Raw genomic sequence first — 20978 nt, forward strand, 5'->3', positions numbered from 1 at the left:
TCTGAAACAAAAATCCCTTTGTGTTCAGACCAAGAGCATTTCCACTAACGTTAACCTTCCTGAAAGACACTACAGCTCAAATGAAGAACACATTCAAACCGGTGGTGAACTGGCTCAATTTGCAGAGAGCTTTATGAATATTTATTTATTTTTTAATAATAATAAAAAAGATATGATATGAAAGCAATGAAGTACATTGTTGTTTTAGTATTTAACAACAAGAGTCCACATTACCACAATACAAAAAGTTGCCAATTGTCCATAGTCATGGGAACGTGGCATGTGAAAAGGCATTAATCACATTTCTTTGTTTACTTCCCTGGATGACAAATGATTTGTTTTCCAGGGCCAGAGCACCATATCATTCATAAACGGAGATTGGATGTGAATACTGATGAAGGTCCACACAGAAGCACTTCTCACAAGTCAGAGACCACAATGACATGCACACATGCATGTGTTTGTACCTTTCAAATACGGGCAATTATTTAAAAAAATATTAAAACAAAAAATTGCATTTTTAAAAAGTTTATTGTATAGATCAGGAACAGTATAAGTATTTAGGGTGATACAATAAAGTAATAAACAACATAAAACGTAATGGATTTGGCTCACTTATGCTCATTAACTCGATACAGTAAAACCATAAATCAATCACTGTCCAAGTTTAGTCTTTCATTCTTGATTTGCAAGCCACTGAATCAGTACAATGAGTGCAAGATGATAAAACACTGATAAAAGAGGAACATAAGCAATCAGTAGATAGTACTGACTAGAAAGGAAATATGTACATAAGAAATGACTACACATGTTAGCACATTTGAAATGGCAAAAAACAGTGCAAATTATCCCATACTAGCTTAGTAGCCAGGAAACTCCTACATCACATAGAAAATCGATATATTTGTCTTTAGAAGTCTGAGTGAACATTTTCTATGCACCTGAATAGTGAAGACACACAAAAAAGAGACAATAGAACAAGGGACTAAAAGTGACACATAAACAATGTTACAAGACTAAAAATAAAATCTTCATTTCGTTTCAAGAAGTCTCCATGTAAACAGCATGTCAAACCTATCTGCATAATATTTGCTGTGGGTCCTCTGAGCTTTTGTAGATATGACACTATGAATGTCTGAAAGCTCCCAATAACTTACAACAAATCACACACCTTAAATAAATAACATTAAAACTAACAGACATCTGTACTGAAACTGAAAAAAAAAAGAAAAGTCACTTCACTAGAGAGAAATACCATAAGAAACTGTATAATAAAAAAAAACACTTCAACCAGAGTTACAGTTCAGATTATACAATGCGATCCAATGCAACAGATCAACTAGAGGTCTTTAAACTCAACCAGACTCCCAAAATATCATTCATACTTAAACAATTTAAGAGGTATTCAGTTTCGAATACTGAAGGTTTAGGCTTTCTTGATGCTTAACAGCATTGGCGGTTTTATCTTTGGTTTATCTGTAAAAAGCTGAGCTTCACTCTCTGTTGTGGGAAAACGTCTTGAGTAGATGTATGGATATTCCTTCTGAAACTGAGAGAAGAACAACAACAAAAATAATTTGCTTTTTGTATGCATAAAATTAACTGGAACAAACTATGAATCAACACTTTGGTGTTAAGAGGATATTTCAGTGATTCAATTACATTTCATTTTGTGTTTAATATTTACTGCTAGAAAATAACAAAAAGTAATAAAAATGTTTAAAGGGGTCCTATTATGCTTTTTCACTTTTTCAACTTTAGTCTGTAATGTTGCTGTTTGAGCATAAAAAAGATCTGCAAAGTTACAAAGCTCAAAGTCCAATTCAAAAGGAGATATTTTATTTAACAGAAATCAATTTTCAAAAACTACAACGAACGACTCGTTTGGACTACAACGCATATTTTCCGGGATTTGTGATATCACAAATATCAACGAATCCGTTCATGCCAGACTGGGGAGAGAGGTGTTGTAATAATGTAAAATATGTGAAAAATAATGTGTTTTTCGAACAACCTAGTATGAGAGCCTGTTCTAGTACATCCCCAAAACAAAATCAAGACTTTGTAAAAGAGCATAATATGACCCCTTTAAGGTCTTATTTTGTATTCCTTTCGTGGAAACAGCAGGATGTTTACGAGATATGAGAAGTTCAGTAAATAAATACCAGTTTTAGCTTCTTTTTCTTCTCTTTCACAGACATGGTCTTGTCCTTTATGAGACTCTCCAGTAGGTCAGCAAGGGCAGTCTGGGACACAGACAGTTTCTGCTCTTCAAACTCCTGAGTGCTGATCTGCCTGCAGAATGAGTAGGTCGGCATGGCAACACCAGAGCCTGGGTGTGTGGTCTGAGATCCAGAACGCACGCAAATGAATGTTGGATAAACAAAATATAATGCACAGATGAATAAATAAACAGAGGCATTTCTTCTCATGAATAATTTGGTTAAAATACAATTTAACATGTTCTATGTTTAATTCCTCCAATACAATGTCCATTACAATACAAATAAAAAAATCTTTGATTTTACAAACTGAGGGATGAGTCAGAATTATTTTCTGTGGTAACTGACAACAGATGCTTTTGTTTTAACTCGGGTTCTGTTTAACCCTCACTATTCCTTCATCCTCAGGTTGCAAGTTGCTTTAAAAAAATATTTAAAATATACAATACCGTTCAAAAGTGTGTTAATAAATGAACACTTTTATTAACCAAGGATGCATTTGATTAAACGTGACAGTAAAACGTTTTATAATGTTATAAAAGATTTTTATTTCTAATAAATGCTGTTCTTTTTGAACTTTCTATTCATCAAAGAATCCTGGAAAAACATGCATCAAGGTTTTCATAAAGATATTAAGTAGCACAACTGTTTTTAACATTGAAAATAATAAGTAATATTTCTTGAGCAACAAATCAGCATATTAGAATGATTTCTGAAGGATCATGTGACACTGAAGACTGGAATAATTGCTGCTGAAAATTCAGCTTTGCCATCACAGGAATAAATTAAAATATATTAATTATTTTAAACTGTAATCATATTTTACAATATTACCCTTTTAACTGTATTTCTTGATTAAACAAATGCAGCATTGGTGATCGTAAGAGCTTTATCAAAATTTTGTTAATTATAGTTCTATATATTTTGCATTTTTAAACAACACTGCTATTATATTGCAATAAATATCAATTTAATTAAATATATATCGTATGTGTAATTTCCATGTGGTTTGTCAGCACTCACCAGTGATTTGAGGTAACTGATGTGATCTTCAACAGCATTGCGCAGGTACACAGGCACCTGAAGGACCTCCTGATGGTGATCCATTAAAAACGATAACAGCCTTGTAGCCAAGAGTTCGTCCAGATCATCCACCTCCTCACAACTCAAGACACATCTAGAGAACGTCTGCACCAACTGCACACACATAAACACAAATGTACATGTAACGTATACGAAATATATGAATGTGCACAAAAGGACATGAAAACAAAATGAGCTGATAAAAAGGTAATGAAAAAAATTATATAGATCTATATTAGGTCTACTGGAATCTTCCTGACCAGAGTCCGTGTTCCAATGACGTCATGCAGCCGCGGCATGTCGACGTTCTGGCTCATACGCGAGATCATTCGCAGAAGCAGCTGTAGTTTGCGGCGACTGGCGGGCGGCAGGAGTAATGTGCAGAGCTGAAGGCCCTCGATGGCCACTCGCTCCTGTGACGGCTGCAATAAACCTGGAATGTCATGTGACTCCCATGTAACCGAAATTAACCACAGCACAGGACTTTAAAGGGGTCATATGATGTTGCTAAAAAGAATATTATTTGGTGTATTTGGTGTAATGAAATGTGTTTATGCTGTTTAAAGTTAAAAAAACACATTATTTTCCACATACTGTACATTATTGTTTCTCCTCTATGCCCCGCCTTTCTGAAGCGTTTCAGAAAGGTCTGAAAAGCGAGGTGTGCTCTGATTGGCCAGCTATCCAGTGCGTTGTGATTGGCCGAATACCTCAAGCGTGTGACGGAAATGTTACGCCCCTTGCCATATTGTGATGCTTTGTCTGGCCGGAGCGACAAAACAAAAACATTAAAACCCATTATAAACGAGGTATTTGTTGCATCCAGTGGGGACATAATTACGGATAATAATGACTTATACTGTCTTTTTACGCATTGCATTACATCGCGCCGCGTAAACATAAAACCATGTCTGCATTTGTGATCAGAGAAATGACAAACAACAAGTGCTAACATTAATCCACACTGCCCAAAACTCGCGTTTGAATCATAAGTGGCAAATCCTTTAAATGAAAACGTGTTCTGGAACAGTGTTGTAAATACAACTTAACCACTGATTTCTAGTCATGTCTTCTTTTGGAAGGCCAAACAAAGTAGTTTCGCTTTCACAACGAAGCACACAGCGTCTTTACGACATGGCGGCAGCGGAAACAACAAAACTACAGCGAGAATAAAGTTAGGTCTTCTTTCTTTGCGTGAACATTTGGTTGGCGTTATGCAAATCTTCCCACATCGTTACGTAGACATGTGGGGCCGTGTTAGAACGAGCTGTTTTAGGTAGGCGTGGTTGACTCTTAACTTTTATAAAGAATATCTCTTTGGATTTGAGACTTTAGTCTTTGCAACTTTACAGATCTTCTTTATGCACCAAGAGCTTGTAACACTCCAAAGAGAAAGGAAAAATGGAAATCGCATCATATGACCCCATTAACTTAAATACACAAAATGAACACACATAAAGCTTGAACATCACGTAATCAATGCCAATGACCAAATCACACACATAAACTTCTTTAAGCAACAGAATTGCACCTATAAAAAATTTATATATTTTACATTTCAGTAAGTAAATAAAATGTTTAGAATATTTAAAAAAATTATAATTATATATATATATATATATATAAGTGCCGTCAAACGATTAATCGCAATTAATCTCATCCAAAATAAAAGTTTTTGTTTACATAATGTGTGTGTACTGTGTATATTTATTATGTATAAATAAATACACTCATACAGTATATATTTTGAAAATATTTACATGTATATATTTATATACAAATATACATAATATATAATATTTGATATACAAATATAAAATTTTTCTTAAATATATACATGCCTGTGTGTGTATTTATTTATACATAATAAATATACAAAGTATACACACATATATTATGTAAACAAAAACTTTTATTTTGGATGAGATTAATGGTTTGACAGCACATATATATATACACATACATACACAGTATATATATAAAATTATTATTATATTACTGCTAAATACAAGAAAACAAAGAAAAAATGCAAACACACACACCACTCTGGCCTAACCTGTTTTTTTTAAGCAAAATCTTTTCCAAATAAATAAATAGGTAACGTAAAAAAAAAAAAAAAAAAAAGTTCACTCCAAAATTAAAATTCCGTTATACCGTTCCAAACCTCTAGGAGATATTTAGAAAGAAAATAAGAGTAGCTTTTTTCCTCTCAAGTATCTCCTTTGTGTTCCATGCAAGAAAGTACAGTAAATCATACAGGTTTGGAACAACATGAGGGTGAACACATTTTTGAGTTTTCACTTTTGGGTGAAATATCCCTTTAAGAATTATAATTCACGTTAGTCTGGCAGGCACAAACAAACACATGCTCAAGCACAAACAAAGAAGCATATCCTCATGGTTTATGTGTGTTTTTCACATGCTCTTACTTTGCTCGGGGTGGCGTGCTAACGGGGGCCAGGTGGGTGCAGGTTTGCTCAGGTTCAGAGAGCTCTGACAGCGTCTGCTAAAGCTCGGACCTGCCCTAATGTCCATGCAACTTCCATGCAAACTGAGCAAACCAGGACCTCTAAGGCCAATGCTGGATGTGGAATCTGGCCTCATGGTAATTTCAGCCACAGGAGCGTGGATGCTAAAGCTGCTAGCAGACATTTCTCTATTCTCCTCTATGTCAAACAAGTTACCGATGCTTCTGGGCCGGGCCCTGGAGGGTCTCTGGTTGGTTCTGCGAAGATCTGAAGGGAGTTGTGAGCTTGTGTTGTTGCTGGAAGTTTGAACACAAGAGTTTATGGACACTGAGGAACCTTGAAGCTCAAATTTGAGGTTTGGGGCTACTGGAAAATCTGTTTGAGAGGATGATTTATCACTGCTGCAGGACTGTAGGCTTTCAGATGATCTGAGAAGTCTGTTCTTTGAATGGTTATCAACAATTCCCTCCAAAGAGCAACTTCTTGACCGAAGCCTGCCAAATGGGACTTCTGTTTTGTGAGCCTGAGGAATTTCTAGATAGCTACCGTCCAGCCATTCTCCATCGCTGGCCCTTCTACGTCTATAAACGGGCTGCTGTGCTCTATGGGTTTCTAACTTAGTCTCTGCTTTTGAACTGAAAACTTCCCTCATGGGCGAATCAGCTTCATCGAAGGCCTCCTTTCTTATTAAGCTCAGCAGGAGGCATTCGGTCGATTTGAACAGGTTGGCAGCATTCACATTTGGGGTTTTGGATGGCTGTGGGCAGTTGGGTTCCTCCTGGTTTTTACGCTTTCCACGTTGAGTTTTAGGAGCCGTGATGTAGCCACACATAACTAGCAAATGACCAGACAACAGAACATAAACAACAAACAGGCAGGCAAAGACATTCAAGAATGAGGTGAGACATTTAAAACAGAGCAGACAGAGTTAGTTTTGAACATCATTTGACAGCACAAAAGCAGTGCAGTCAGTAAAAACAGTAAAAACTGACTCCACAGTTTGTTCCATCAGTATTTTATATATTAATACCCACAGCCAAATGATTTAAGTAGTTCTTTAGGAGGCATTTCCCAGAAAGGATGAAGTGTATGAGTATTCAAACAATCCAGGCCTGAATCTCAAATTACATATTATTAACCCATTTTTCCTGCTTATGTAAAAAAAAAAATCATCAATCATGTAACAAACCATATTTACATAAACTGTAAAACGGATCCACTACCATTCAAAAGTTTGGGGTCAGTAAGATTTTTTTTTTTTAAATGTTGTTGGAAGAGGTTCATCAAAGCTGCATTTGTTTGACCAAAAACACAATAATATTGTGAAATATTATTACTATAACTATTTTCTATTTGAATAGATTTTAAAATATAATTCCTGAATTTTCAGCAGCCATTACCTCAGCGTCACATGATCCTTCAGAAATCCTTCTAGTATGCTGATTTGGTGCTCAGAAAAACATTACTTATTATTATCAATGCTGAAAACCGTTGTACAATCAAGCATGTGCTTCATACATACCCAAGATGTTGACAAAGAGTTCATAGTACTGCAGAGTAAGCAGTGGCTGAGAAAGGCTGTAGAAATAGTCTGAAACCGTTTTAAACACATCCCGCTCAAAGCCTGGGTAAGATGGCTGGTTTGAGTCATACTTTGGCCCTTGATGGATTGGAAAAATGACAAAGCATTATTATAAAATCAATTAATTATCTATTTATATCATATATACAAAAATACATTATGAATGTTATCTTGATCCGGCTGTAGTAACATTTTAAATACTTATTTCAACTTCACTTAATTTCACAAGTAGCATAACTTACAGTTTGCAAGACATTTCATGGCAGACAAAACCCAGTGTGGCAAATCATCTATGGAGGGGCACAAAACAAGACAAAATAAACAGAATTCAAAAATATGATGTTCACTACAGACTGAAATGACATGTATATGGCCTACCTGTCTTATCTTCCAATGAAACGACTCCATGTTTATTGACTTTGGTCATATTATACACAATGAACTGGGGATTGACTTGGGCTGGATCCAAAACATCTTCAAGAGACCCTGATCCCACCAACTTCTGCAAACTGAGCATTCAGAAGATGATATAGAACATCATGTAGAACATATTTAAAATGTTGTTGTTGTTTTAATTAATTTATGTAATACACCCTCTAATTAGAACAGTTAGACATGTAACAGAATTTCCTAGGGGGAAACACTGCAAAAAAAGACAATATAGCATCACATTTTACTCTATTATTATTTATTTTGGACTAAAATAAATCATACAGAATTAATTTCTACATCAAAAACAAACCAGCAGTGACCACTAACAAAACAATTACCATTGTGGACATGCACCAAAGTATTATTTAAAATACCTTGATATGTCTTGTGAATGCCAAACATTTAGAACCAAGCAATACATCAAAGTATTATATTAGATAATCTCGCTACTTTGTAAGTGACTGCAAGCAGGAAGTACTTTTGGTGCAAAGCTGTGTAGGTCAACGCATGCAAACTATATGTGACAGATGGTGTGGGGGGAGGTGGGCTTACTGTGTAAGTGTGACATTCTTCCAGATGACTTGAATGTTGTCCTCTGTGAGTTCCCTGCAGTGCTCTGTCTCGCTTGAGGAAGATCCCACAGGAGATTCTTGTGCTTCTGGATCCACATTTTCCTGTGTGAAATAGCAAGTGGATATTATACATCTGAAATGAAATTTCATGTTAACAACACATTGGAAACAACAAAAATTACCAATATTTCCTTGTCAAATTTCTTAGAGCCCCTAAATTTGAAGAAACTCTCCCTGTCCATCATAGATATGCTCTTTTTTCTCAAAACAGGGGTACGGTTAGGAATGGGCTTCAGTGGAGATGTTGATGGAAACCTGAAACATATTTTAAACCAGACAACATTACGATTCTCTATATTTTTCACCAAAATTCTTTAAAACCTTTCTAAAACGGTTTATCATACCTGTACAGCTGGCTGTTGTCCTCCAGGTCTTCCATGCCCCATCTACCCTTCACATCCTCAATAACATGGTTCTTCAGTAACTTTTTTAACAGCTGGATTGTCTGCTGTTTGGTGACCTCGGGTCCAAAATTGCTGTTGTTCTTCAAGAGTTCATGTAACCAGTCCACAGCTGCTGATGCAGTGAAGCAGTTCATGTAAACTCTGAAGTGCTGTCGGTGCTTCTTCAAAGGCATTCCCGCCCGGAATAGCTTGGTCACTTCATTCCACTGGAAAATAAAAACATAACATCACATGAAGAGCTTGTAATCACTTTTTATTAATCCATTTCAATCAGAAGATACTGTCTGCTGGTGAATGAATAACGTGGTGCGTCGAAAAGCAAGTCTACCTGGAACTGTACGTGCGGTAATGCATACTCTTGTGAAATTATACAGCACTTGAACGTTTGCGATAATGGACGTCTAAGACATTAAGTTATTGATACTGGTATGCGCATATGTGCATGGCTTCAGCAAGTGTTTCTTTCCCACACTGGCTTCCTCCTTCGGTTTACTAACCCAACATTACTTTTGCCTATACGCATCTGGCAAGACGCCACCTAGTGGTGGTATCAGATGCTGGTTGATCAAGGAGAGAATGGGCGAGTCTCTTAAATAATGAATAAAAATACAAATAAAAAATTGTGAAACTCTGTAAGATAGCTTCTGCCGAGTCAGTGTGCAGCCTGTCTGTTTCTGTGTGCCTTTATGCGTCACGAATAACAACATTTATTGTGCAGCTTTGTTTTGTTGGGGATCAGTTGTGACTTTTTTGCGGTATACTCTTGAAATTATATATATATATATTTTAAAAAAAATTCATAATAATAATAAAACAAATATGCAGGGAAGAGCGTTGTTCTCCAAGTTTATAACTGTTACTCTTTTTGTTCAAAATGTTTTCACAATTGACATTAAATATACAAGTAGCAAAAGGCATGGTAAATAGTTTTAATGTGAACTATAACAACATATATAGCTAAAGAAACACCTAACAATATACTAACATAGCACTCCTATAGCTCAAAAACAACAACTCAATTTGTTTAACAAAAACTGAACAGCTAAATAAACGTGCATTATAAAACTGAGATGCAGGTAATTGGCCTTGTAAACAAATGCGATACATCACCAGACCAAATTTGATCAAAAAGGCAGGAGAGACTCACCAGTTTAGTGGCCCTGTATGGACCTGGAGTCACGATGTGTGAACTCATTGAAAAGCTCGCGATGTATTAAACACCTATACAGCCGTTTACATTATTCCTACATATACGGGAGAGTTTGTTTTTGATTTACTGAACACATTAGGCTATATTTAATAGTATTACTGAATATATCGATAGCTAAACCCGCGAATATATATGTCGCTGGCTGTGTAAACATATAATCCGGGGATGTTTCAATCCTCACACCCGTTTGAAATTACAACTCTAACGTCTTGGAAGATTGTGATTGGATGGTTTGTTTGGTCACATGATCTATATTTTGGCTGTCAAAATATTGGTCTGATTAATGATAAACTCTCAAAGATGTTATTTTTTATTATGAAAATCCAAAGCTATTATCTGCAAAATATGTTGTTAATTTCCTTAGATTGAATGCAAAAGTCTTCATCCATAAGCAAAAAATGGCTTAAATATCCTTTGTCTTTTCCCTTTTTCTTGCTTAATTTGACTTTCATTTCATCTTTTTCATTTTAGACTTACAAATGACAAAAATAGTGCCAATTTTTTGATGCATTATGACAACTTTTCTTAAAAGATGTTGTAATTTTATTTATTTATTTTTTTTGCTTTTCTTTTTTCTGTGTGGATAATACCATAACTTGATGTGTGCAAATCCATATTATTGTTTTCTGTCCTTATTTTAGGATTGTTCTATGTAAGAATACAGCCATGTCTCATTTCCCTGTTCTTGTACGTTTTTACAAGTTCTGCAGTGAAAAAAATAAATAAGTAAAAAAAAGATTAAAAATAAATTTAAACTTAATAATAAACTTTTTACTTCATTCAAAACACATTATGAACAACATTTTACAAAGTATTTAAATCTGGAACTGGTCAAATTATATATATATAATTTGTTGGTGTTATATATAACACCAAACAAAGAAAATTAAAAAATTTAAATACAACATAAAGCCAAGAAAAAGGTACTGCTTCACTTATTTATCATTATCATATTTATAATTACATATAATTCAAATTATATAGTTATATATAATTCACACTGCATGCTCTACAAAATATTTGCAAGACAACATGAGTACAGAGGTTAACAACGATAAAAAAAATCAATGGTAAAATAAAAAGGCTCATTTACATATATTTAAATATATATTTGATTCGAATGTTTTATAGTTTACACTTTACACACAGTTTCATTTTAAGCCATATGTAGTTTCCGTTCTGAGAGGACGTGAATGGGAACGACTACCCATGCTGCAATGCACACAAGTTAAGAGTTTCACTTCCGTTTTTATTTCCGTTAGGTGTTTCTGGCGACAGTCAGTTACCGACTCAAAACTGCTCGGCAAATATTGAACGGTTTATCTGGTAGGTGCTCGTCTTTGTATAAACTGATCACATTGAACAACATGCTTCATATAATGATATGTACACAAAGTTACTATAGTGTCATTTACATTCATATTGGTGGTGTAGAACAGTCGCTAGAAAGCTGTTGCTAGCTTTTAGCTGTCAATGATACCTACCGAACTTCGTTAGAGAACTGTAACTGGTTTAACAGTGTTATCAAATCATTTTTAAATATAAACATGAATAGGTATATATTTATTGCACAAAAGAAAAAGCATAAATCTTTACTCGGTAAAACAAAACTCCTATATTTGCATGCTAAACTAGCTAGCTGACAATATGATCAGTCAATAAAGGTATAAAAGGCAATTACAGCGAGCAATATTGACCCTAAACTACAATGTAAACTTAGGAATATGACTTTTTACACATTGCATGAGATCCTGCATCTAGTGATTTTACAACTCTTCTCTCTTCTCAGGATCTGCTGCTGAAGACAGAGTGCAAGGACGATGATTGATATCAAAGCATGGGCAGAATATGTGGTGGAGTGGGCAGCCAAAGACCCCTATGGCTTTCTCACCACGGTTATCCTGGCTTTGACCCCTCTGTTTATCGCCAGCGCCCTGTTGTCATGGAAACTTGCCAAGATGATCGAGGCCAAGGACCGTGAGCAGAAGAAGAAACAAAAACGACAAGAGAACATTGCCAAAGCCAAGAGGGCCAAGAAGGATTGAGCTTGGCATGGAGAGGGGTCAACGTAACAGTCCGGTCCCCGATATATGGCTCTTCTCTTAACCCAGGACAGTTCTTATGGGACTTGGAGCAAGACTGGGCTTGAAAGAGGCCTTAGTAAACCCTTAGAGGGAACATATAATGGGGAGTTGATTGATCTCAATGGCAGGACTGCAGTACTTTTCCAGGATATTATCAATACAGTGGAAAATGCACTGCATTGTTGTGCTATACACCATTGTGCAGTACTCTGCATTCCATTTTTTACTGGGTTGATTGATTGTGTTTTCCAAGCTGAATCCACAAAACACTTACATTATGCTTTTTTTTATTAATAAAAAATCTTAACATGAATTTTGGCTCAAAACTGTCTAATGTCTGCGTGATTACTATAGTATTCTTGAATCTTAACCACATTATTTTTCAATGCATAATTTCCTGTGAATGTGAGACCTTTGATTCATTACCCACTAAAGGTAAATAACTAGAAGAATAACAAAGTGCAGTAAATGTAAAATGCCTGTGTTTATGATTATGATAATAAATTATGTGTTATCATATAAATAATAAATACCAGTTTGCAACATAACAGGCTGGTAAAGTAAATTAACTGGAAACCCTTATGGATAAACATAATATTTTGATAAGTGAAGCTGCAACTTTTATTTACACACTTTCCAAGTAAAGTGCAAAAGGAAATAGACAGAAATGATTTTAAATTAGTCTACTGATATTAATAATTTTCAATATGGTGAGACAGCACATCTGAAATATAATTTCGATTAAACAATGCATAAAATGTTCTACAACATTTGGTGATTTGATTTTGAAACAATCCTGAAGCAGAGCTCTCAGAAAATTAGCAGCATGTCTTTTTTTTCTTTACATCATTTTACAATCCATTTCAGTGATGTTAAAGGAATAGTTCACCCAAACATTAACATTACTAACCCTCAGGCCATCTAAGATGTAGATGAGTTTGTTTCTTCATCGGACCAGATTTGGAGAAATTTAGCATTACATCACATTCCTATCCAGTTGATCCTCTACAGTGATAGGTTCCGTGAGAATGAGAGGAAAAACTAAATAATAATGCACATAATTGACATGACTCCAGCCCATCAATTAATGTCTTGTGAAGTGAAAAGCTGCATGTTTGTAAGTTAACATCCATCATTGAACTTTGAAGTTTTCACTTTAAAGTCTAGAATCAATAATAATGCTTCCTCCAGTGAAAAAAGCCATCCCCTGTCATCCTCTCACATCAAAATCGACCGACATATTTGTTTAGAACTGCTTTGGCTCTTGATTTAGACACGGAGAAGGCAATATTATGGATAGAGGACTCGTAATTTACCTGGAAGCAACGGTTTGAAGTTAAAAACATCTTAATGCTGAGCTTTTCAAATTCACAAGACCTTTGCGATGTTGAATTGTCATGTTTTCATCAGCTGTTTGGACTCCAAATTCTCAAAATCTGTTTGGATGAAGAAACCACCTACATCTTGGAAAGCCTGAGGGTGTGTACATTTTCAGAAATGTTTAATTTTTGGGGTAAAATATTCCTTTAGACCTGAAAAATAATAGCAAGCTAACCAGTCGTTACATGCAGTGCTTTTCAATTGTCTCAAGAAAACCAGTACTGAATATATATCAAGAAGTGCTGAGATGCAGTGAAAATCAGCAGAACTACTATTTCACTTAAATTGCAAATTTACTTGAAGACAGCAAAGGAGGTTTCAAATAAACCTATTTTTTGCTTCCTGGAGGTGTCCAGGACCCAGGCTGGAATGTGTTGGCAGTGCTTACGGGGTCCTCACTGAATTCAGTCTGTTCAAACTGTGTGGCAGAAGCATGACCTTTGACCTGAGTCTGAACAGGTCGGGCCACCAAACCTTCCTCATACTCTTTGGCCTGCAGGGCTTTATCCTTCTCCTCTGCCTCTATAGCTCTGACTTTGATCTGCTCCCTGTAACGTTCGTTCTGTAGCAACTCCTATAGAGGGCAACACAGACAAGTGTTAACACGACTCTCCCAATGATGTGTTCATTACAACATTACTTGCTATAGAATTGTCATTTTAAGATATAATAAAAAGAAAATGTACAACCTTTCTGGTCTTAAATTTTTTTGTTCTATTTATATTTTTAAACATTATACAATGATTTGATAGGTACTCTCAATTTAATCAGACACAAAAATACCTCTGTTGTAGGTGGCTGCTTCCGTCTGCCCCTGATCCAAGCTACGGGAAAAAGAACAGACAAGAGATAATGATGTTCAACAAGGAATTAAGTTAATATATAATTATATATATATATGAAAACATTTACATTTTAAAGTTAAATACAAAATGATACATTTTAGTTTAGACAGGTAATACAGAAACAATCTGGACTGAAATTTTGGTTGGATTCACATTATCGTAAAAATATTGTATTTGTTCATTAATGTAGTCACTATTACCATCCCATTCAGAAGGAATGCTTCCTTCCATGTACTCAAACTCTTTTGGATTGGCTGTTTCTACTAGGCGTCTGGGCCGGATGACCCGTCCTGAGGAAGACAAGGCATTAGGTTTATTTAAACTATCAAATTAAACAACAAAAAGGTAAGTTATCTATAACCACTGGTCAAAAAATTAGCTTGATTGGAAGATGACTGGAAAGTATGTATTGTACAGAATGGCTACAATTCAAAAGATTTACTTTTATTTAAAGTTATTTTAAGCATTTAGATAATATATTTTAATTATATGGATAATTCTCAATATTAATAACAATTTATAAACAGTATTGTTATTATATTGCATTAATATCAATAAACTTGTATGAAATTGACTATTAGTGGTTTAAAACGAGGTCAAGATTACTCGTCAAAGTCCTATGCATGACCTACCAGTCCATGACTTCTGCTCGGGTATGTAGTAATATTTATTTCCTAAATGATCTGTGCCGACATGCTCTTTTGCCACTCCAAATGTTCTTCGCAACAGAGAGGTAATACGGCTCATCACTATAAGTTAAATATCTGTTTATATATTCTCTCCTAGTGTACATAGACTTTAAGTCGTAGGTTACACAATTACCTAGCATTAATACTGTCATCTGATTGGTTCTTGCTCCCGGTCTGACCAATCAGAGTTCGCGTTGTAGACACGTCACAAAATGGCTGCCTCCTATCCAACAAAGTGCACAACAATCATATTTAAAAGCTGAAATAGATCATATACATTTAGTGCGTTGTGCAGAATGAATTTGTTTAGTTTAAAAACGCGGTTTTACAGGCTAAAGAATCGCCACTCAAACCTTGGGCAAAAGACTGTAAACAGACATCTGTTATGATTATTTCACTCTGACAACACAGTCATACCGTACAGTACACAAATAAACATAAAAGCTTCAATGTCTCTACAACGATGCTAAGTTTTCTTTATGCCAGGCAATCAGGGCTTGACGACCCAGTTCGTCTGAGACGTGCAGAGTCTACAAGAAGGTAATGCTGTAATTTTTTCCCACAGAGGTTTCTTCTTTAAGAGTTTTAAAGGTTTTAAATATATACATTTACAACCGAAAGGATAAACAAAACAAACAAGTAAATAAAAAAAATTAATAACAAAATAAAAAATAAAAAGATAGGGGTGAAAAACCTTTTCAACTATTAACACATTTCACTATTTGTTTTTTGGTATTATGTAATGTTGTTAACATTCAAGTATTATTTTGTTACGTTTGCTGGAATAATTAATGCATAGAAGAGAATGTTGGACTAGTAAACTGCTTTATTTATTTATTTTTTTAAACGTTTTTGAATTCATACATTTAATTGGATGTCAAATTCATCTAAAATGTCACTGAAAAAGTGGCATAACCCAATCTCACATACTGTATCTTTAGGGTGCTGAGTCTGGAGTTGAACCACAACAGAGATGTTGATCGTATTCATGGCAATGGAATTAACACCCTGGACATTGAGGTGATTGATGGAAGATAGTAAGTGCACTATAACCACAGAATTCACATTTATGTATATTTGCATGAACACACAATTCTTTTCTTGTGGTGATCCTTACAACAACAAGACAGTAAATACAACAAATTTCTGGCCGGGTTTGCATTCCAGTATGTTGTCAGGTGGATCTGATGGCGTAATTGTGATCTATGACTTGGAAAACAACAGCAAGAAGCCTCAATACACTTGCAAAGCAATCTGCACAGTGGGCAGGTCAGTATGACTCCATTCTCGTTCACAGTGATCCAGTGACCACCAGATGGCAGTATGATATTTTCAGATTTTAATGTGTGTTTGCATGTTATATGTGACTTTCACATCTCTGTTTTTCTGTGAAGGTCCAGTCGGCATGTGCATAAATTCAGCGTTGAAACAGTGCAGTGGTATCCGCATGACACTGGTATGTTTGTATCCAGTTCATTCGACAAAACCTTGAAAGTCTGGGACACAGAAACCCTGAAGGTGTGTCTATGTCCGTGTCTGCAAGATTACTCATTTATTTATTTATTTTCTCTCCTTAATAATATTTTGTATGTATATACACATATTGCTAATTTCACTTCTAGTTAGTTGCTAACTGCATTTAATTGGCTCTGTCCTTGCACAATGACAACAACGTTGAATCTAATCTAATCTGTAAGTATACATGACCACCTGCTTTTACCCAAGCCACAAAGTCCCCACAGTTTTTTCCACAAATGTAATTTAGCAAATTATCCAACAACTGAAAGCAGTAAGCCTTTGTGGAACCACCAGTCTGCTCAAACAGTGGTTCTTCTGTGGTGTCAAATGTCCCTTATCTGTTGGCCCTTCATCTGGTATTTGCATTGTAACTGACACACAGGAATGGTGCCCAAGCAACATTCAATGCCTCCTGCTCCCTTAAGCACATCTAACATGGGTGTATATATGTGTATTTCCCTTTTAAAATATTATTTAACCACATTAAGTTTCACTGAATATGATTGATTATTTATTTATTAATGTATTTATTTATTTCAGCCAGCTGAGGAGTTCCAGTTTGATGGTAATGTCTACTGTCATCACATGTCTCCTATAGCCAGGAAGCACAGTCTTGTAGCAGGTGTGTTCTCTGACCAAACCAAACCTTCTGCATGTGGCTGTTCTTTTGCACTTCTGAGCACTCATTACTCTTTGATTTGATTCAGTTAAAAATGTAGAATCCTTAGAGCTGTAGAGTAGCACATTCAAAGCTTCTACATCTTCAGATGACCTTCAAAAAAAGAGTTTATTCCTAAAATGTATGTTTTAGATAGATGCTCATATCTGCTCTAGAATATTCTTTAGGTTAAGTGGAAGTATTTGAGGGATCTTTATCATCATTATCATTAAATGGGGAGACGGTGAAAAATTTCCTGCTTTAGATGTGAGAAGTGAGGAATCCAGGCCCTTATCTACTAATCAAGAAGGACAGGTTATGAATGCATCCATGTCCCATTGTCTCTGTCTTTTCTTTTCTCTCTTTCTTTTTCTTTTTTTTCCACTGAGTTTCAATGAACTCCTAAATAATTTCCCCCCCACTTCCATTTTTTCAGAAAAAAAACAAACTTGTTTTAAGAAGACGTTTTCTTAATAATCTTCCATATTATAATAAGAAGTGACATGATTATATGCTGAATAGCCAAATGCAACCTTCTCTATAATGTAATATTTATCACAAGTTAGGATCTGCCCTGATACATACTTTTGTACATATGATCAGTCTTTTTGTTTTCGCTGAATTATCTTTACAGCTAGTGACAAAGCTAGTGACATCAAGGCCTTTACAGAATTTCACACTTGTGTCCAACTTCATGCATGTCAAACATTATTCATTTTGGGTGTTCTGAGTCCTCCTGTGTTTGAGGCATGGTTCACATCAAAATTTCTGATAAATTTGGCCTGACAGCTCTGACTAACACCTAGTTACTGGAAACCATTAAAATGTAAATGTGATGTGTGAAATGTGTGAAAATCTGACATCTCACATACTTTTTCTTGCAACTGCATAATTAGAATCATTTTTTAAGATTATATTCAACATTTTCCCAAAAGTTTATCATTTGTATTCCAGTACATAAATCTTATAAAATAACAAAATATTGTGCAATTACTTGCCACAAACACACATTGGTGTGTTCAGTGTGTGTTGCCCTTAACACTGGGTTCAGAGCTCCTACAATAACAGTGTGTCTGAGCTGTTGTGTTATTCTTTTCTCACTCAGCTCTATTGTGCTCTGTGTTGGCAGTTGGTACCAAAGACCCCAAAGAGCAGCTTTGTGATCTGAAGTCTGGGTCGCGCATCCACATCCTTCAGGGTGAGTAATGCCAGTTGTTTCTGAATGGAGACAGCCCTGGTGGAGGGGTATTGTACTCTTTCAAAAGCCAAAGACTCAAATATTTTGAACAGACATCAAATCCTGGCCATATTAGCAGCAATTTCCCCAGATTTTTCTGTTCATCTCAGATACTGCAATGCAAGATTTACACTACAATTCAAATATTTGGGGTTGCTAAGATTTTGTAAAGTGCATTAAAACAATATTATTGTGAAATATTGATATTGTTTAAAATAAATGTTTTCTATTTTAAAATATTTCGATTTAATATTGTGGTGCAAAGCTGAATTTTCAGCAGTCATTCAGTGTCACATGATCCTTCAGAAATCATTCTAATATGCTGATTTAGTGCTCAAGAAACACTCTTATCTCTGTATATCAATGTTGAAAAAGATTGTGCTGCTTAATATTTTTTGTGGAAATTGATATTTTTTTCAGGATACATTGATAAATACAAACAGCATTTATTTGAGATAGAAATCTTTTGTAACATTATAAATGTCTTTAGTGTCACATTTGATCAACTCAATGTGTCCTTGCTGAATAAAAGTATTAATTAAGTATTTGACCCCAAACCTTTTGAACGGTAGTGTACAAACATTGAGAGTTGGCCAAAGTGTCAGTTATCATAAAAACAAGTTTTCCCTGGCAGGTCACAGGGGCGAGATCCTCTCAGTGAGATGGTCTCCACGATACGAGCACATCCTGGCCACCGCCAGGTAAGCACTTCCACACCTGCACAAATGTCAATGCACTCACCTTTCATTTGCTACCATAACAATAAACAGCCACATCTTGTGCTATATGATGCTGTTGTTTTTTAACTATTGAGGATTATTTATGGTACATTTTGTTTTTTATATAATCAACTCACATGCAGTATTTATGCATAATGTTATCAGTCTCCTCAAAAGATTCAGCGCTCACCTGTTGTTTGCATAATGTGAGTGAATGAGAGTGAGATAATTAGCCATTGGGGACTTTTGAAACAGTCCTTCCTGCCTGGAAAATTAAGAAAACAGAGCTGTGTGTCAGCCTTCTGCAAGATTTTTTGCTAAATCTATTTTACAAGTAAACTGAGATCAACATTTGAACTAAGCATATAAAGTTCTAGGAAGAAACTGATTGTAGGAAGACTTTCAGGCATTTTGGCATCTGTTTTGTTTGGCATCTAATTCCCAAATGAGATTGCTGATGGTTGCCTAATTTAGGTGGGCATAAGGATGATTATGTTAGCATTACATAAACAGAGGGATCAAACTTGTTTAAAGGCCAGTTCTGAATCTGGCCTCACCATCTGTAGGAGATTTATTTTTCTTGCATTATTGCTAGTAACTCTTGTGCAATGGATTTCCCATCAGCACTGACAGTAGGGTTCGTGTCTGGGATGTGAGAAGAGCCTCGGGGAGTCTTTTTACTTTGGACCAGCACAATGGGGACAAATCCAAGGCCTCATCTGAAGCAGGTGAAATCACACTTGTTTCATCAAGCCTCATGGGGATAAATGTGTTTTAATCTTTACACGATATTCGGGAAAATTAACTGCATTATGAATGAACTGTAATCTGTTAGATTTTAACTGAAAAGCATTTGATAGATTGTTCATGAAGCTGTACTCAAAATAGAATTTACTGTGTGCATTCTATAAAATGCATTTATGTGAATAAATATTGCTACCTAAATAGTGCATAAGAATTAATATGCAATTTTAAAGCAAATTCAGATGATACGTTTTTTAAAGATATCAGACTGTTGCCACTGCGAAGAGTGCAGCAAGCATAAGAATTAAATGACAAATAATATCTGTGTGTAAAAGATGCTGACAACTCATATTGCTGCATCAGACAAAGAGCTGTTTATATACTTTATAGACCTGTCTGTAATCACCCACATTGTGCTTGCATGTATTTTTTTAAATTTTCTTCTGTCACAGAAATCAAAGCAAAATGAACACACACACACACATAGTCAGTTTAACACACTAATGTAGTACAATTAATATAATATATAATATAGTATTACATAATATATCAATATTATGTAATATAAATATATAAAATAATTAATATTATACACTTAATTTAAATGTATATACTCAGGAGTTAAAGCAAAAAAAAAATCCCCAATGCAGTTGTAAAAAAAGTAAAACAATGCAGTTGTATTTTGAAATATTTTAACTAATATACATAATACGAACATAACCAATTTAAGTAAATTATGTACTGTATTATAACAAATGCCCGCAGAGGGCGCCAACGGCCTGGTGATGTTTCACTTTACAGCGTGATTAAACGTTCCATTAAATCCATTACATTTTTTAATATTTGGCCACATGCAAACGCAGAAACGTTTATTTTGAAATCGCGATGTACAATAAATGGCATATTTAGAAATAGGTTATTATGCGCGTCTCGTGTTCATAAGAGCAAAATATTCTGATTGGCTAGTAATGTTAGTTTGGTTGAGAGTGTAAGCTGTGCTCCTCTCATACCATTTGTAGGCGAACTCATGGACTCGAAAGTGATATCAACAAGTTTTTTTTAAATGTAGGA

At 35.2% G+C, this 20978-nt stretch overlaps 4 protein-coding genes across 5 annotated transcripts in view; 2 read left to right on the plus strand and 2 right to left on the minus strand.

Moving 5' to 3' along the window:
- Positions 1–699: 699 nt before the first annotated feature.
- LOC107752443 (DEP domain-containing protein 1A-like) lies at positions 700–10295 on the minus strand. Its single transcript, XM_016568408.1, has 12 exons — positions 9971–10295; positions 8764–9029; positions 8542–8674; positions 8340–8461; positions 7734–7864; positions 7598–7645; positions 7296–7433; positions 5735–6607; positions 3566–3738; positions 3246–3419; positions 2166–2345; positions 700–1549 (listed from the first exon to the last, which is right to left on the minus strand). The coding sequence occupies exons 1-12, from the start codon at positions 10016–10018 to the stop codon at positions 1427–1429; spliced, it is 2409 nt and encodes an 802-aa protein (XP_016423894.1). The 5' UTR covers positions 10019–10295; the 3' UTR covers positions 700–1426.
- A 937-nt stretch (positions 10296–11232) lies between these two features.
- Positions 11233–12430, plus strand: smim15 (small integral membrane protein 15). The gene is made up of 2 exons (XM_016568413.1): positions 11233–11359; positions 11823–12430. Exon 2 carries the CDS (start codon positions 11854–11856, stop codon positions 12076–12078), a length of 225 nt encoding a protein of 74 aa, XP_016423899.1. The 5' UTR covers positions 11233–11359; positions 11823–11853; the 3' UTR covers positions 12079–12430.
- A 607-nt stretch (positions 12431–13037) lies between these two features.
- Positions 13038–15176, minus strand: LOC107752447 (mimitin, mitochondrial-like). Its single transcript, XM_016568412.1, has 4 exons — positions 14975–15176; positions 14543–14632; positions 14281–14321; positions 13038–14071 (listed from the first exon to the last, which is right to left on the minus strand). Exons 1-4 carry the CDS (start codon positions 15087–15089, stop codon positions 13826–13828), a joined length of 492 nt encoding a protein of 163 aa, XP_016423898.1. The 5' UTR covers positions 15090–15176; the 3' UTR covers positions 13038–13825.
- Positions 15175–20978, plus strand: part of LOC107752444 (DNA excision repair protein ERCC-8-like) — a 9487-nt gene continuing 3683 nt past the window's right edge. Inside the window, exons 1-8 of one of the 2 annotated variants that reach the window (XM_016568409.1) lie at positions 15175–15571; positions 15973–16068; positions 16199–16300; positions 16426–16549; positions 17090–17171; positions 18313–18405; positions 19079–19145; positions 19788–19891. In XM_016568409.1, the coding sequence (XP_016423895.1) occupies positions 15495–15571; positions 15973–16068; positions 16199–16300; positions 16426–16549; positions 17090–17171; positions 18313–18405; positions 19079–19145; positions 19788–19891 (745 nt within the window). In that variant the 5' untranslated portion in view covers positions 15175–15494. The remainder of the gene's footprint in view (positions 15572–15972; positions 16069–16198; positions 16301–16425; positions 16550–17089; positions 17172–18312; positions 18406–19078; positions 19146–19787; positions 19892–20978) is intronic. The other variant, XM_016568410.1, reaches the window with a different exon arrangement.

The sequence above is a fragment of the Sinocyclocheilus rhinocerous genome, unplaced genomic scaffold (genome assembly GCF_001515625.1).
Source record: "Sinocyclocheilus rhinocerous isolate Xijiao unplaced genomic scaffold, SAMN03320098_v1.1 scaffold1583, whole genome shotgun sequence".
In the NCBI taxonomy this organism is placed as follows: domain Eukaryota; kingdom Metazoa; phylum Chordata; class Actinopteri; order Cypriniformes; family Cyprinidae; genus Sinocyclocheilus; species Sinocyclocheilus rhinocerous.

What these genes read in the sequence shown, in the direction of transcription:
- LOC107752447 (XM_016568412.1), bottom strand. Translation starts at nt 15,089, where the DNA reads ATGAGCCGTATTACCTCTCTGTTGCGAAGAACATTTGGAGTGGCAAAA. An exon ending in CGAGCAGAAGTCATGGACTG is followed by an intron (nt 14,633 to 14,974) that starts GTAGGTCATGCA and finishes TGTCTTCCTCAG; the next exon opens with GACGGGTCATCCGGCCCAGA. An exon ending in AGCAGCCACCTACAACAGAG is followed by an intron (nt 14,072 to 14,280) that starts GTATTTTTGTGT and finishes TGCCCTCTATAG; the next exon opens with GAGTTGCTACAGAACGAACG.
- smim15 (XM_016568413.1), top strand. Translation starts at nt 11,854, where the DNA reads ATGATTGATATCAAAGCATGGGCAGAATATGTGGTGGAGTGGGCAGCC.
- LOC107752443 (XM_016568408.1), bottom strand. Translation starts at nt 10,018, where the DNA reads ATGAGTTCACACATCGTGACTCCAGGTCCATACAGGGCCACTAAACTG. An exon ending in CATACAGGGCCACTAAACTG is followed by an intron (nt 9,030 to 9,970) that starts GTGAGTCTCTCC and finishes TTTATTTTCCAG; the next exon opens with TGGAATGAAGTGACCAAGCT. An exon ending in TCATTGGAACACGGACTCTG is followed by an intron (nt 3,420 to 3,565) that starts GTCAGGAAGATT and finishes ATGTGTGTGCAG; the next exon opens with TTGGTGCAGACGTTCTCTAG.